Source organism: Colletes gigas, unplaced genomic scaffold (assembly GCF_013123115.1).
Source record: "Colletes gigas isolate AHSC1104 unplaced genomic scaffold, ASM1312311v1 Colletes_gigas_Sc00007, whole genome shotgun sequence".
Classification (NCBI taxonomy): domain Eukaryota; kingdom Metazoa; phylum Arthropoda; class Insecta; order Hymenoptera; family Colletidae; genus Colletes; species Colletes gigas.
This window is the reverse complement of record NW_025106636.1, coordinates 3145261-3159749: the sequence shown is the minus strand read 5'-3', so window position 1 is coordinate 3159749 and position 14489 is coordinate 3145261. Positions and strand designations below refer to the sequence as shown.

General features: G+C 42.0%; 1 protein-coding gene across 1 annotated transcript; it reads right to left on the bottom strand.

Annotated features, from left to right (window-relative positions):
• Window positions 1–3407: 3407 nt before the first annotated feature.
• Window positions 3408–5750, bottom strand: LOC122396470 (protein yellow-like). The gene has a single exon (XM_043394916.1). The coding sequence runs from the start codon at window positions 5296–5298 to the stop codon at window positions 4003–4005; it is 1296 nt and encodes a 431-aa protein (XP_043250851.1). The 5' UTR covers window positions 5299–5750; the 3' UTR covers window positions 3408–4002.
• Between the last annotated feature and the right edge of the window lie 8739 nt (window positions 5751–14489).

Here is a 14489-nt window from a genome sequence, read left to right as displayed (position 1 = left end):
TCGAAGACGATGGTCTTGAACATTTCTTCAGCAGAATGTGTACGCGCGTTGCAATTTATACGTGTTATTCTGTTTACTCGATAGGCGTGTTAATATGCCACCGCTTGAATTATAATGTAACAAAGGTGCTCTTGTGCTAAAGTGTAATCAATTGGTATTCGTAACAGCGTGTTAACGAAACGAGCATTCTCGGGTTGATTCGACGAGAAAGGAAACAATAATCGTAGCTAACAAATGCCGCGAAATAGAGGAAAACCGTGTTTACCAGCGCCTAGACGAATGACTCATAACCTGCGTTTTCCGACGGGTCGTAGTATACGGTTTCAGTTCATCGTCGCGAATAAGGCCATATGCATTAAACCTATTCGTACGTGTTACATACAGCGTATACACTAATTATACATACATACATTTACATATAGCGCAATATTCACGGTTCGTGTGGTAAGACGACGAGAACAAGGTACTACATTGATCTTCGGTCTGTTTTCTTTTCTCAAGGGTTGAATTACGATCAAATAAATATCCTTCTACTCGCTTTATCTTTGAACAATTATCGTCGCGACGATATCGCGGGGCCAATAGGTCACGGAGCTAATCCCTTGATGTGAAGTTACTTGTACATGCAATACTCGGGGATAAGAATATATTATATATTAGTCATGTGTTGGACATCATTGTGAAACTTGACGTAAAAAATTTAGGACGAGTCACACTCGTCATTGTACGGTAAGAGGTTAACGACAGACGGTGGTTTTTTGTGGAACAAATTCTCCGTAGCCAGCATTATCGTTGCTATTGAGGCGCCCTCTGTCGAGTTCTCTCTATCTTGTCGAACTATGACAGTTTTTCCGACGATGGGTGCTTTCGCCGCGGTGACAAACGATCCTTTCAACCGACACGTTGAACCGAGGTCGGTTTTTTCCCCCCTCCATTACCTCTTTCTCCGATTACACTTGGAATCGCGCGATCGATTTGAAATCGACTTAATTCGCCCAACAGATTTAATAGTCTCCAATGGCGTCGTTAGTTCGAGATCAATTAAGCGGGAGCACGTCTGTTTCTCGTGGCCAATGCGCCCAAGATGCCAAAGAGGAATTTTTCGTCAAGAGGAGGAAGTCATTTTATCGTTTTCAAAAAATACATTATAATTATTGCAATATTGTTTTATTTTATATGTACAATAAATACACGAAAATATTTCGTTTTTTTTTTTTTTTTTTACAGACACAACGTCCGTCGACTTAAACGAAACTTAAATACGAAACTAGACTTCTCACGACGACGTTTCGAAAACTTACACAGAGTTAAGTTCGGGGATTGTTTGTGCAGTTTCGATGGTCAATGTTCCAAATTGACCGGCCCTGCGTCCAGATACAAATTCCATTGAACATTTATAATATAAATACACAAAACGACAATTGGGTTCTTGGTAATTCGCTAATAAAAATGAATTGCACCGATCGGTTCAATGCAGAGTTGTGCTGATTCGATCATATCGTATTTCAATTATGCAGTTTAATTACACCGTGATCCAATGGGATAGCAATCGATTTACGTGACTCGAACTTTACAGCTAATTCGATACCTGATTATTTTGAAATTTAGTATAATTGAGTAGAATTTAGTTGAAATGTAATGTAATCGATGATGCTTGAATCGCAGTTCACAACGTTGAAGGATCGTGATTAATTTATTTGTATGTTTGTTTTACGAATGTATGCTTGTTTCTTATCTATACGGCGCATCTTTCTCTTTCCATTCATAATATGCGATTTGTATTTATTCAATTATCTCTCGATCAATTTGTAATTTAATTACGTTCCTTTTGTAATCGTACTCCAATTGCAATTACGAATTACCGGAGCAATTCGATCGTAATTCTGCCCGATTCTGGTCCAATGTCACGCAGATACCAAATTATCAATAGAAAGAGCATATCGCCATTATATTACGTAACATGAACTTATGACTTCTACAATCTTAAATATTGTATTATATCGTTCATTGATTTTCGACTATCTTAAATTAATTACGTCTCTGCACTTCAACGTATTAATTACAATAATTCTTTTCGGTATAGTTCGCATGATTGTACGCGTGCAATAATATAAATAATTCGTTAGAAATCAGGGACTTATACCGGTATCTTTCTGTTAATACTTTTTTTTATTAAATCTTCGTAAATACCGATATATTTGCCGGTAATTTTGTCAATTTCTCTATTTCATTACGATTCTTAAGATTTATTTTAAGTAGAAACCTAAAACCGGTACTATTTCCTTATCGTAACTATAATATAGTAATTGTTGCAATATCGTAACCAAATTAATTACGATTAATCAGTTCCACCTTTTGTCAATTGTATTCTAAAATGTTTCCGCGTTTAGTTTATCGCGTACTAGGATCGCAGATTAATAAAGGGCTCGTGGAATATAAAGAAATAAAGATCGGTGTTCGAGTTTAGTGATCGATAATTTTCACAATCGAGATACTGGAATAATAACGATATTCATTTCGATTTTCGGTATTATAACAGCATCGATACTTTTTATTAGCATAATACCGATTTTCATATCGGTATCAAGTCTCTGTTAGAAACTAATAAACGTGTACACTATATTAAAGAAGCAACGCTACAACTAAAACTATGCACCTGTATAACTTGTTCTTTAACTTTTTTAACGTCCACAAGCGTATATCACGAACGAAAAAATTGTTATCGAGGATGGCGAGCTGGTTGCTTAACAGAGAACTATTTAATCGCCGTGTTGCAAAAATTTCCCAACGAAAAAATTAAACGTGATTGATTTTCAAAATATAGTCAAGCGTGTGTCGATATGATTAATTAAAAAGCTGCTCGACCAGCCTCGGTCTCCCCTGCATAGTTCTATGACGTACTTTTCGAGACTCCGAGTAACCGTTTGACACTGAACATACACTCGCGTCGGCATTTTTTATACGTTTATCAAATTAATCAAACAAATTCGTAGCGAAAGCAAACATAATAAATTTTGATAACGGAAATATACAGGGTGATTATTCCTGGGAAAAATTTTAATGGGGGATTTTAGAAGCCAGAATAAGACGAAAATCAAGAATACCAATTTGTTGATGGAGGTTTTGTTAAAAAGTTATTAACGTTTAAAGTTCCGCCCATACTGAATTTTTTTCTTGAAAATACGCAGGATTTCGAGGGTAATTATAATAACCAAAAATGATTGCAATTGACCCCCGCAACCGAAAATAATTTTTCCAGAACGTTTTGAAATTTTTTAATTTTGTTGAAAATCATCCATTCTCGAATTTTTTTCTAGAAAGTGGGTAGGATTTCGGGGGTATGTCTATTCACCAAAAATGATTGTAATTCACTCCCGCAATCGAAAATAAATTTTCCAGAACGATTTGAAATTTTATAATTTAATTGTTAATAACTTTTTAACGAGGCCTCCATCAACAAATTGGTATTCTTGATTTTCGTCGTATTTTGGCCTTTAGAATATCCCATTAAAATTTTTCCCAAGGGTCGCCGAACACCCTTTATCAATTACCGATACCGTAAATATTTTTGTTTCATCGATGTTGGAAATCAGGTTTAATTTAAAACAAATCCATCTTCCATCGATATTGAAAATTCTAATGCAACTTATTGTTTCGAACACGTCGGAAATAATTTCCACAAATACTACAAATCAAAATGTATTACAAGCTACTGAGTGAATCGAACCGATATAAAAATGCGACGATACGCAATTTTTTTATCTCAAAGAATGCCAAGAACGTGAAAAACACCAAAGCGTCGAATCGACGAGGGATCTCGTTCGAAGAAAATAATATGTAATTGCAAAGTCTCGAAGAAAGAGACGCGAGCGTGCACGTGCGTCATCCGAGCGAATCCTCGAAGAGAAACGAAATAGTCTTTGGTATACCCGATCGTACGAATACTGTGTTTACGTTTACGAAAGAGAACAAGAACGGAACAAGAGGAGAGAAAAAAAGACATTATTGAATGGCTATAGCCAACAGAATACCTAATCCCGTAGCTACGGCCAGGTTAATCCTGTTAGCAGTGGAGGCGGGTATATCGGGCTGTTCGGGCGCGCTACCGTTCGTGAAGTACTGATAACTCTTGACACCAGCCTTCGACCTGACCACCCTATAGTTCGGCACGTTGACGTTGACGCGGTTGTTCAGTATATTCGGTAAGGAATTGGTCACGCAATAGACGTTACCCTCCTCGTCGAACGCGAACGTGTCCGGCCACTGCATCCTCTCGTGATCCCTGGAGATGATCCTCTTCCCGGTGTTGAAGGACGCTGATTGTTCCGTGTCCCACGTGCCGACAGCGTCGTCGGCCAACAGGCCAAAGTACAGCATCCCCGACGCGGACATCATCATACCGTCCGTCTGCGAGCTCTTCCTTCCCAGTTCCGTCACGTGGCTGTCGATGTCGGTGACGTTGCTCTTCAGCACGGACGTCGGTATCGAGTACAAGTGGAAAGACGACAAGGGCGAGTAGTAAACCTCTCTGTCCTCCGTGCTGGCAGGCGACAAAGCGATCCCGTCCACGGCTATGGACATGTTGACCGGCATCTTGTGCACCATGAACCTGACGGCCTCCGGCTTCGCCTTCATCGAGTCGTGTCTGACCTTCCAGGAGGTGTTGTTCAGCAAAGAGTAGACGATGATGCCCGGGTCCTTCTGATCGCTGTCGGTTATGTACGCCATCCCGCCGTCCTCGTGGTCCAGGACGATGTCGTTCAGGTAAGCGGTCCCGTGACGCGCCACGTGCTGCGGGAACTCGTAGCTACGCAGTACCTCGCCGTTGTTCTCGATGTCCAGGATCACCAGCCGCGGCGGACAGGTGGTCTTCACCTCCACCGACAACGGGGACATCCGTCCGGAATCGAGGACCCACATACGTCCGATCGGATCGATCTCCATGCTCTGGACGAACTGGAAGGCGCTGCAGTCGTCGATCTTCTGCATGTCCCATGTCGGGTAGGCCTGCAGGTTCGGCGCCGTGTTGAGACCCTCGGGGCTGGCCGACGTGACGGCCAGGGTGACGGGCACCCCGTCCTTCCACCGTGGTATCGTCATGTACATCTTACCCTTCCAGAACTTGACGCCAGCCACGAAGTTGTTCGCCGGCACGTAGTCGCCGTGGGCGACCGCGAACTGTCGCAGCTCGTCCGACGGCCACACCACGTCGATGGCGTTCCATTGGAAGATCACTTGGAACGGCTCGTGGCACATGGTCACCGCGACCAGGAGCAACAGAACCGTCAGGCTCTTCATCGTCCAGATTCTTTATCCAGCCGGTGCTTGCTCCCAAACACTTTTTCTTCCTCACTCTCACCGGTTTTGTCTTTGTCACTTTCAGGCGTTCAGGAAGACGGGGATACGGTTGGAAACCGATATCCGGAACAAGGGACGTCCACGACCCCGGCAAGCGTCGCCGGGTATACACGGAAGAGCGTCTATTCTCGTCGACGAACCTGCGTAACGTGTTCCACGGATGATATTCGTCCGTGCCAACTGTGTTGATCGGCCACCGGCGGGTTTACTTGGTCGCCGGGTACAACTCGCGCGTCCGCGTCTCACGACTATTCCAACAGCCGACCCGTCACGCGGAGACGATCGCGATTTGACTGACGAAGACGCGGAGCGTCGCTTAGAGAGGCGTCGTCGTCCCCTCCCCACCTAACCGTCGCCACACGTATTTTACCACACGGTGGATTCGCGTGCACGTGCACGTGGGTTTAGGCGTGTGCGCCGGATCCTACGCGGCCAACATCGCCGAGTATATGTATACTTACATGCAACAGAACCACCCAGTGTCCCCACCCCGTCGTCACGCGAAACTCGGCTCGCTACTTAACCGTGATGCATCGTGGTAAATGTAAATTAACATTCTTCTTTGAATCACTGCGAATCGCGGTAACAAATAGCGTGTCTTTCTTTTCTTGGTAAACGCTATGACATTTACGTTTTCATATATTTTTAGGGGCGTAAAATGTATCTCAGCTATCTACGACTTTGTTTGTTTATTATTGTATGCGTATAACACTTTCTCTAGAATGTTTGCAACCAGAGTTCGCATTGTTGGTACCCAGTTTGCGTTAGTCAGATATTTTTTCAGTGTAATATATAATCGACGGTTTTACTTTCATCGTTCGTAAATTGGCGCGGATTAGCGATTAGAACGAGCGTTCTTCTGAGAATCGAAAGATATATTCCAGGTACGGTCATTGTAGGGCTAAACGAAAGATGTTAAGGTTGAAATAGCGCGAAGGGGATAAAAGATGTTGTATGGCCGGATCTGTATGAAAAGAGAACTCTGAAAGGGGTGAGGTTGCTACAGGGCTTAGAAAAGGCAGTTACGTCTTACTTTATCTTTCCCCCTCGGAGAATGATCCCGAAAAATCGATTCAACGGACCGCTTCTACGTATCACGCTCTGCACAATTGCGTTGTCCGCGATGCTCGACGTGTCTGCATCCTCCGTGGAAAAAAAGGAGCCGCGTCGGAGATCGTGCGACGACATTTGATGGACTTCCTGCGATAAGGGAGGCTCCGTGTTTTAGAAAACTTTTGTTACGCAGTACTGAACGATATCAGAGTTCGATTCAATATTGTCTCCCTCGAAATAACTTCTTTGGGAAGCCTCACTTCCAATCTTTCAATCCTCGTAGCAGTGTACAGCCTTCAGCTGATCGGATACAGCCGCTCCAATGTTTTCGAGTGTCCCAAAATGACGTTCTTTGAGGTGATTTTTCAATCTCGGGAAGAGGAAAAACTCACAAGGACTCAGGTCAGGCGAGCAAGGAGGCTGAGAAGCCACAGGAATGTTTTTACTGGCCAAAAACTCATTTACTGAAATTACGAGGCGCATTGTCGCGATGCAACGCCCAGTTGTTCTTCACACACATGACCCTTTTTCGAAGTTTTTCTAAAACCTCTCGGTAAAAGTGTTGGCCTTGAGGCACAAACTGTTTGTGGACGAAAAAGCAAATCAGCATGACTTTTGACTCATGTTTAGAACGCACTAGAGAGAACTGTTTTACGAAAACAATTGCTACGGGCAAACAAACGACTCTAGCGGGTAAAAACTTGTATCGAAGAAGTATCACACGTTCACCTATCGTCTCTCCGAGTCCCGCCTCATTACTTAATTTTCACACCTCGTATCTGCTGTCGACCAGTGTGTAATTCATAAAGAAAGACACGCTGCTTAAAGTAACGCGTGAGGCGGTTTGTATAATTTCGAAAATGTAATATCGTTGACCTTGAGGACCATTCTTGACCAGCAGTGTCATTAACCAGCTTTATCCAGTGGAATACTCGCATTATATAATTGCAGAAACGTAACGCGGCTGCGCGACACGAACGATGATGGATGAAAAGAACCATGAATAAAAATTAGCCTACGGGCATCTGAAAGCATTCTACATAACCGTGATGTCAAAACGGCCGGGCGCCTATTACAGGCACCGTCGCCTATACACGTACTTTATTACTGTTATAACATTATGTTGTAGGTCACATGATCGTGAGTCAACAGTTATGATGCGCCGGGCAGAATTTGCGGCGTCAGTGAAACTTTTCCGTCACGGATCGCGTTGTTGGACGCCCTTCGGAAGTGCCCTAATTTTCCCGTCTCCGATTAATCGTATCGCAGCGAGTACGGATTGCTCGCAACTTTCGCGCCCCCCACTGAGCTAGCCAACGTCCAATCAATTTTAGACAATTTATATTTAGTTTCATATTATTTAGAATTTAACGCTACAGTTTTGTTTCTCGAGGATCGAAAAGGATCGCCGGGTCGGTAATTAAGAAGGTTCTGCGAACGTAAAATGTACACCGAGGTCTCGCGACAACGTGTTAGTTTGTTAGGTTGTCGCATGGAGAAGTAGACTAACTGGATGACCGGAATTACAGATTTATGTTAATTGGCAGCTTATTAATATTGCCGGTGCGAATTGGTCGCGGTTGTCCCGTAGATGCTGCGCCATTTTCAGTGGTTAGAAGCGTTTGACGAACGTGCAAGCATGTCGGGGCTAATTGACACCCTTCTTCCTCCATCTCCGAACGTCGCGATCGAGTTCTCATTTGTTAATTAGACAGCACACAAGGACATTGTGTCGGTATCCGCGACGTAACGGGTTCCCCTAATATGTACAGTGAAACCTCGTTGTCATTTATATTCCATATCGCATATGTTATGTTTATTAACTGTACGTGATCATCGGTGTGGAGCGTTGCTTTGCTGGGGGGTAGGAACTAGTGGACTCATTGGTAGGCTTTCTAGCAGGCTCTGGCTTAGACGATTGGGATATTGGGAAGTCGTTCGAGGAATGTGTTAGGTGTACAAATGAATAATCCAATTTTCTCTACCGAATTGAATACTTTTGAAGGTTATGTTGAGCCTTTCGCTAAACTATCTTTTGTTTTAACTAGCTATATGTCAACACTATATGAGGGCAAAAGAGCGGAAAAATCTATTGACTTTACTTGATTTTATAATTGCTTATCAGTTTGACGGCCGCTGTCACGTATACGTGACTTTGCGAGCTAGCAGACGTTGGCCACTGTCACGTGTGCGTGATCTATTGTATCAGTCACCATTTCATCATACATTCAACAATATTCCTAGCATCTTCATGTATCTCACTTTGGTCTACAATATCACGGTCTTCGCGTGGTACGTGCGGCCATTAAAGTGTTAAGATAATTTGGATTATTCATTTGTACACCCAATAAAGTGGGCGATGTCAAAAATCACTTGAATCAGTTTTTTTATAAATAAAGATCAGAAATGAAATCATGCTGCCACCAGGAAGATGGCAAAAGGTGATCAAAATGACCAGGACATAATTCAATAAAATATTTATATATTATAAGAAATTTGTTCCTTTTCACGAAGAAGACAAACGAAATTACTTTCTGAACAATCCAATAGTTTGAACTTGTTCATAGTTCCTTCAGAACATTTAGAATAGCTATAAAAGCTGAACTTTTATAAACGAAAGTGTCAATGTTAACTTAAAACAGAAGAAAAATGTAGAATTAAAAATTTTACTATATAACAATAGTTCAAGTCTCGGTTTCCTTAGTTATGGCTCCGAGAATAATATATTTTTACTCTGATTATGGTCGTAGAAGATTTCTCGCGCACGTGCTGACCAATTCTCTCTCCTTGGTGAATTTTTATAGATACTTGAACGTCTGCCAAAACGTTATAGTACTCCTTTCACGCGCGGTGTCGTTTCGCATTCAAAAATACGATGCTGATCGTCGCTTCGATACATGGGCACTAGAGGCCTTCGATCATCCATCAACCACCGAAAACAGTATTTTGGAATATCGCATCAATCCGACCGCGTAATATTATTCTATCTCGTTGAACGTTCGTTCGTGAAACGGTGCAATTATGTAATGACCCGCGCGCACACTTCGTACGCCCGACCTTCGCGTTTTCTGCACTGTAATTACAACAAATAATAGTCTGCGATTGCAACAATCTCGCTTTGATATCGGTGCCACACGAGCGACACAAAACGACGAGCAAAGATTCGAAAGTAAAGTTGAAACAATACATATCTGTTTAGACTACCCGTTATTTGAAATATACAAAATGAAAGAATTTCTAAAACGTTTACTTTCCAAGTAGACCAAATTTTCAGATACTTTTCGTTCCTCGTTATTGCCGACAATTTAGAATACAAGAGTTCGTCATAGTTTCGTATCGATCTTGTACAAATTTGTATTCCAAACATGCTTTTGCAACTTCCTGTACATATCGTTAGTAGTTCGAAGCCGAGACTTTGCATAAACGCAGGAAAAACATAAAACGCTGATCATCGTTGTTTTCTCTCGGTCGCGTTTCTCATGCGTTTCCCAATGCCTGACTTATTGCTAGAGTAAATATTGAGTCGCGGTAGCCTTCGAGAAATGCAAACCACAGGCGCGTTCGGCGGAGCGGTCGTCCTTTTCGTGAGTTTGTCATAGCACCCAGGCCTTAATGGAAACGTCCATGAATTCAACGGACGGATCCTTCGACGAATCCGTCACGATCTCGCGGTTTCTTTCCGCGGCGACGTAGTCCGCAGGTGCATCGTCGGATTTTTCTTTCACGCTCGTACGTGCAAGGACTACGGGATCGCGGTTGTGTCACCCCCTTAGGGGCTCTCTCAGATTATCGGTTTTCCACGTAAGGTAGTTGGACCCAGTAGATCTCTTTTGAAACTGTGCAAGATTTACCGAGGAACCTTAAGATAAATTTTAAGCTATATTTATTGTTACAATTTTTTGGGGGCTTTATGGAAAAGATAGCAAAGTAAAGGGAGAGTAAGACATCCTAACAGACTCTGTCTTAGACACTGGAATATTGAAAGGTCGATCGAGCGCTTGCGAGAAGAACGGTCCCTCTAGCGGCCAGTACGGGAGGCTATGGGACCCCACAAAATCATTCCTTCAGAGTGAAAACACCCCTTTTGTGTATTTTAATTTAGAGTGTATGAGAACTCTTGGAACTAAGTTTAAAGCTTTGAAATTAGTGGGCGATATCCGGGTACCCTATCCCAAATTTGTTTCTTTTTTAAAACGCTGATATAATACATAAATCGCTGATTCGGACCATCGTAAATCATCAGAGATACACTAGCTGCACTCGATATTTTCAATATTCTGAAAACTCGCCGACGATAATATATTAATGGAATCGTATCGTTGCGAAATATCGCTAATGGTATCGATTAATTAACCATGTATCCAAAGTCATGAATAAATGTACGCGGTGAGTCTGTCGGTAGGATTGAAAATGATCGGTGGCCTTGTCATGTTTTTACACCGACGCGGCGAAAACATCCACAGCAAAAAAAAGCAACCGTGGCTGCGTTCGTAGTTGAAAATTCCACGCGTGGCATACTTTTTTCCCCCTCCCTGCCTACTGCTTCTCGTTTTCCATTGGTTTTATTTTTCCAATGAACCGCGGCCAGACAATGCATAATTCGTCGATTCCTGTTACTCATTGCTCACTTCCGTTTTGCTCATCTTTTTACAAGCAGGTTGCAATCAGCGATAACCTTCGTGTGCTTTCACTTCGTAACATTTCTGCAAGAGGATCGTCCCGATCGCGAGGGATTCGTTTCCTTTTTATTAAGCGGAATGAAAATGCAACTGCTCGTACACGCGATTCGGTAATGGCTGGAAGTAACGGTTCACGCCTTTCTGCATTTTCCATCTATTTTCAGCTCTTGGACATACATACATACGTATGGAATTAATCGACCGACCGTGGCGTGCACTTTTATAACTCGCAGTTAACGCAAATCGCTATTTACCGAATCAATTGTTTTCTCATCTTGCGCAATATCAATTGCACTTCATAAGCGCGCGCGCATACGATCGAAACGACAACCATACATCTTTTCCTGGTTCAAGAAAATTATTGTTTTTGTAAAAATTGTTACACAAATCGCGAGAATATTTAACAAACTAATATACACTCTAATAATGGACCCAATCTCCGCCATTGGTGATCATCGATTATTACGAGATGTTCAACTTACGAATCACGTCGAAAGTTCGTTTTAAGAATCATTACTGTACAGTAGGGAACGGTCAGTAATGGTATAGTAGTTAAAAGGGACTTTTCATTACTATTTTTAAAGACTAATTCACTTATAAAGCTAGAGACCTCGATGTACTAGATTAGGTTAGTATTAGGTTACTCGGATATTGCATATTAGTGAGAAATTGTTACTTGCAAGTAATCCAAAATGGCGGGATCTTAGCCTCAAATCTTAAAACTTTTCAAACATGAAAACTCGAGGCTATTCTTGGAATTCATTGAACATCATCCGCGTAAAATATTTTTTCCTGGTTCAAGATTATTTTTTTTGTAAAAATTGTTACACAAATCGCGAGAATATTTAACAAACTAATATGCACTCTAATAATGGGGCCCAATCTCCGTCATTGGTGATCATCGATTATTACGAAATGTTCAACTTACGAATCACGTAGAAATTAATGGTATAATAGTTAAAAGCGACTTTTCATTACAATTTTTAAAGACTAATTCGCTTATAATGTTAGAGACCTCGATGTATTAGGTTAGGTTAGGTACATACTTTGCTCGAATATTGCATATTAGCGAAAAGTTGTTAGCAGTGATCGATAATGGCGGCATCTTCGCCTCGAATCTTAAAACTTTCAAACACGAAAACTCGGGGCTATTCTTGGACTTGGTTGAACATCGCCATCCGCGTAATGGACCATATTGTTTCATTAGAGACCAAGGTTGTAGTCGCGAGTCGCGTACCAATGTCAGACCAGCCCCGACAGCTGCAACGCGAATTTTCCACGAGATTCAAGGTCGAAAACGAAATGACGTAAGAATTTTTCCATGAACCGCGAAACCTAATTCTGTCGGGGGGTCGCGTGCTAGCCGTACACGAGAGAAATGGGATGTGGCGCGGTAAATAAGCCGGTACGATTTAACAAGCGTAACCGTGCGAACAGACATACGGACGAAGGTTCGCGTCCTGTGTGTCCGTTCCCCAGTGACCTACTAAAATCCAACGAACGTCGGGCGTGGATGGAAATAGAACGTTTGATGCAGGGAAAAGAGGGCTAGGCGGGCCTCTCGGATTAGAAACGAAAGGAGGAAACAAAGAAAAGGGAACGATAACGCTTCCATTCTCTGGACGAGGCGCGGAATCCTCGATGCACGATTGAAATTGGATGAACGTGGATCTTCCGTATCGTACAGCTATCCTGCCTTTCGTTAATGGATATTGCGGACTCCAGACATCGCGTGATCCTATATCTGGAGGGTACTCCGATGATCAAAAGATGATATTCGTCATGGGTGGCTCCTAATCTCCGAGTTTCAGGGCTGGGCCACTTTTGTTCACGAACGACGAATAAAAATGTTAGACACGATGTATGGACGTCGATTTAACATATCCACTCGTTTACGAACGAATTTACGAATTAAACCTGAACGACAGCGAAGACGTCGAGGTTGTGTAATGATTAGGTGCCCCGTACATGCGTACGCGCGTGTGATCGAGATTATCATCGTCTAAAAGTTTCTAAAGAGATTAACATACCGTTTAAAGAATAAATAAACACCGGTTTCGTAAAAACGGATGCATGTATATTCGGATATTAGCCAAACGTTCAGCAGCTTGCCAAGCATTTAACTACTCGGTGAGCTCGCTGGTCTCGCACGTATGCATACACGCATGTCACCAGCTACAATTACTGGTCGAGAGGCCAGTCTTCTGTCTTGACGTTGTCTTCGACACGCGACCAACTACGTATCAGACTGCCAATTCGAGACACGCGAGATAATATTCTTTACATCTTTTATTTGATCGCCGCGTAACTGCTTCGATCGGATCCACCAGATTCTTGCGCTGAAAACGATACTAAACACGAACATATTTGAACCATTGTAATTGGTATGGGCAAGGTCGTGGCTGTGTATTTTGGCACCTGTGACAATAATAATACATGACTGCATTTGCCAATTAACTTTGAGATAAATACATTGCACACTACCGTCATCGTTCGATCATTTGTTAGACAGGATTCTTCTAAATTTTAATGAAAAGGAGGGACTTCATTCCCTTTGCAATATTTCAGGGTCTGTTAACCCTAATATGGTAACATATACTCTAAATCATGAGAAAAATGGCTTCGATAGGCTGGACCAATGACTACTCGGACCTGTATGCCCACTTTATCGTTGCAAAGACTTATAGTACAACAAATACACATCATAATGTTAGATAATGTGAAAATATTTAGTTATCTTTTATTTTTGCGAGACGTTAAATACTTTTTAATACGGCTAATACAAATACTGGGTCCGACTTCTGTCGTTCGTTCTCGACTCAGGGTTTTATGTCCTAACCCTTCTTCTTAGTTACTAGAACGATTTGGTCAGCTCGTGAGATCACCGGATGCCGGATATTTTCTTACGATTTTAAAATATTGAAGCTAATCGGCCGGATGCCGGATCTAAACAGCTTACATTATAAAATAGGAACTATATGACGACAGCCTTATTATTAACTAGTAACTAGGACAGTATAGGTTAAAAATGCCAGTCTAAATTGCAACGAGTATTCGTATCATTGGCGTAACACTTGGACCAAATTCTTGAATAGGTATTTTTAAGAAAGTTCACTCCTTTTTCGACTGTCTACCAGCATCTTTCTGTCCTGCAGTCCCCGTAGAATGTGATCTATATTTTGGTCCAAGTATCCACAAACACAGGGGGCACTTGAAATGATATTTTACCAGGCAGGCTGACAGATTGTAATGGCTAGAGATGTTTATGCATTTATGGGAAATCTTAATTTTCAAACAGCTATAGAATTTAGTTAATATGCAAGAATATAAGAAATACTTCAAGTAAGGTACGAATTATTATATCTAGGGGCTGAGACAACCCTCTACAAAGCTCCAATG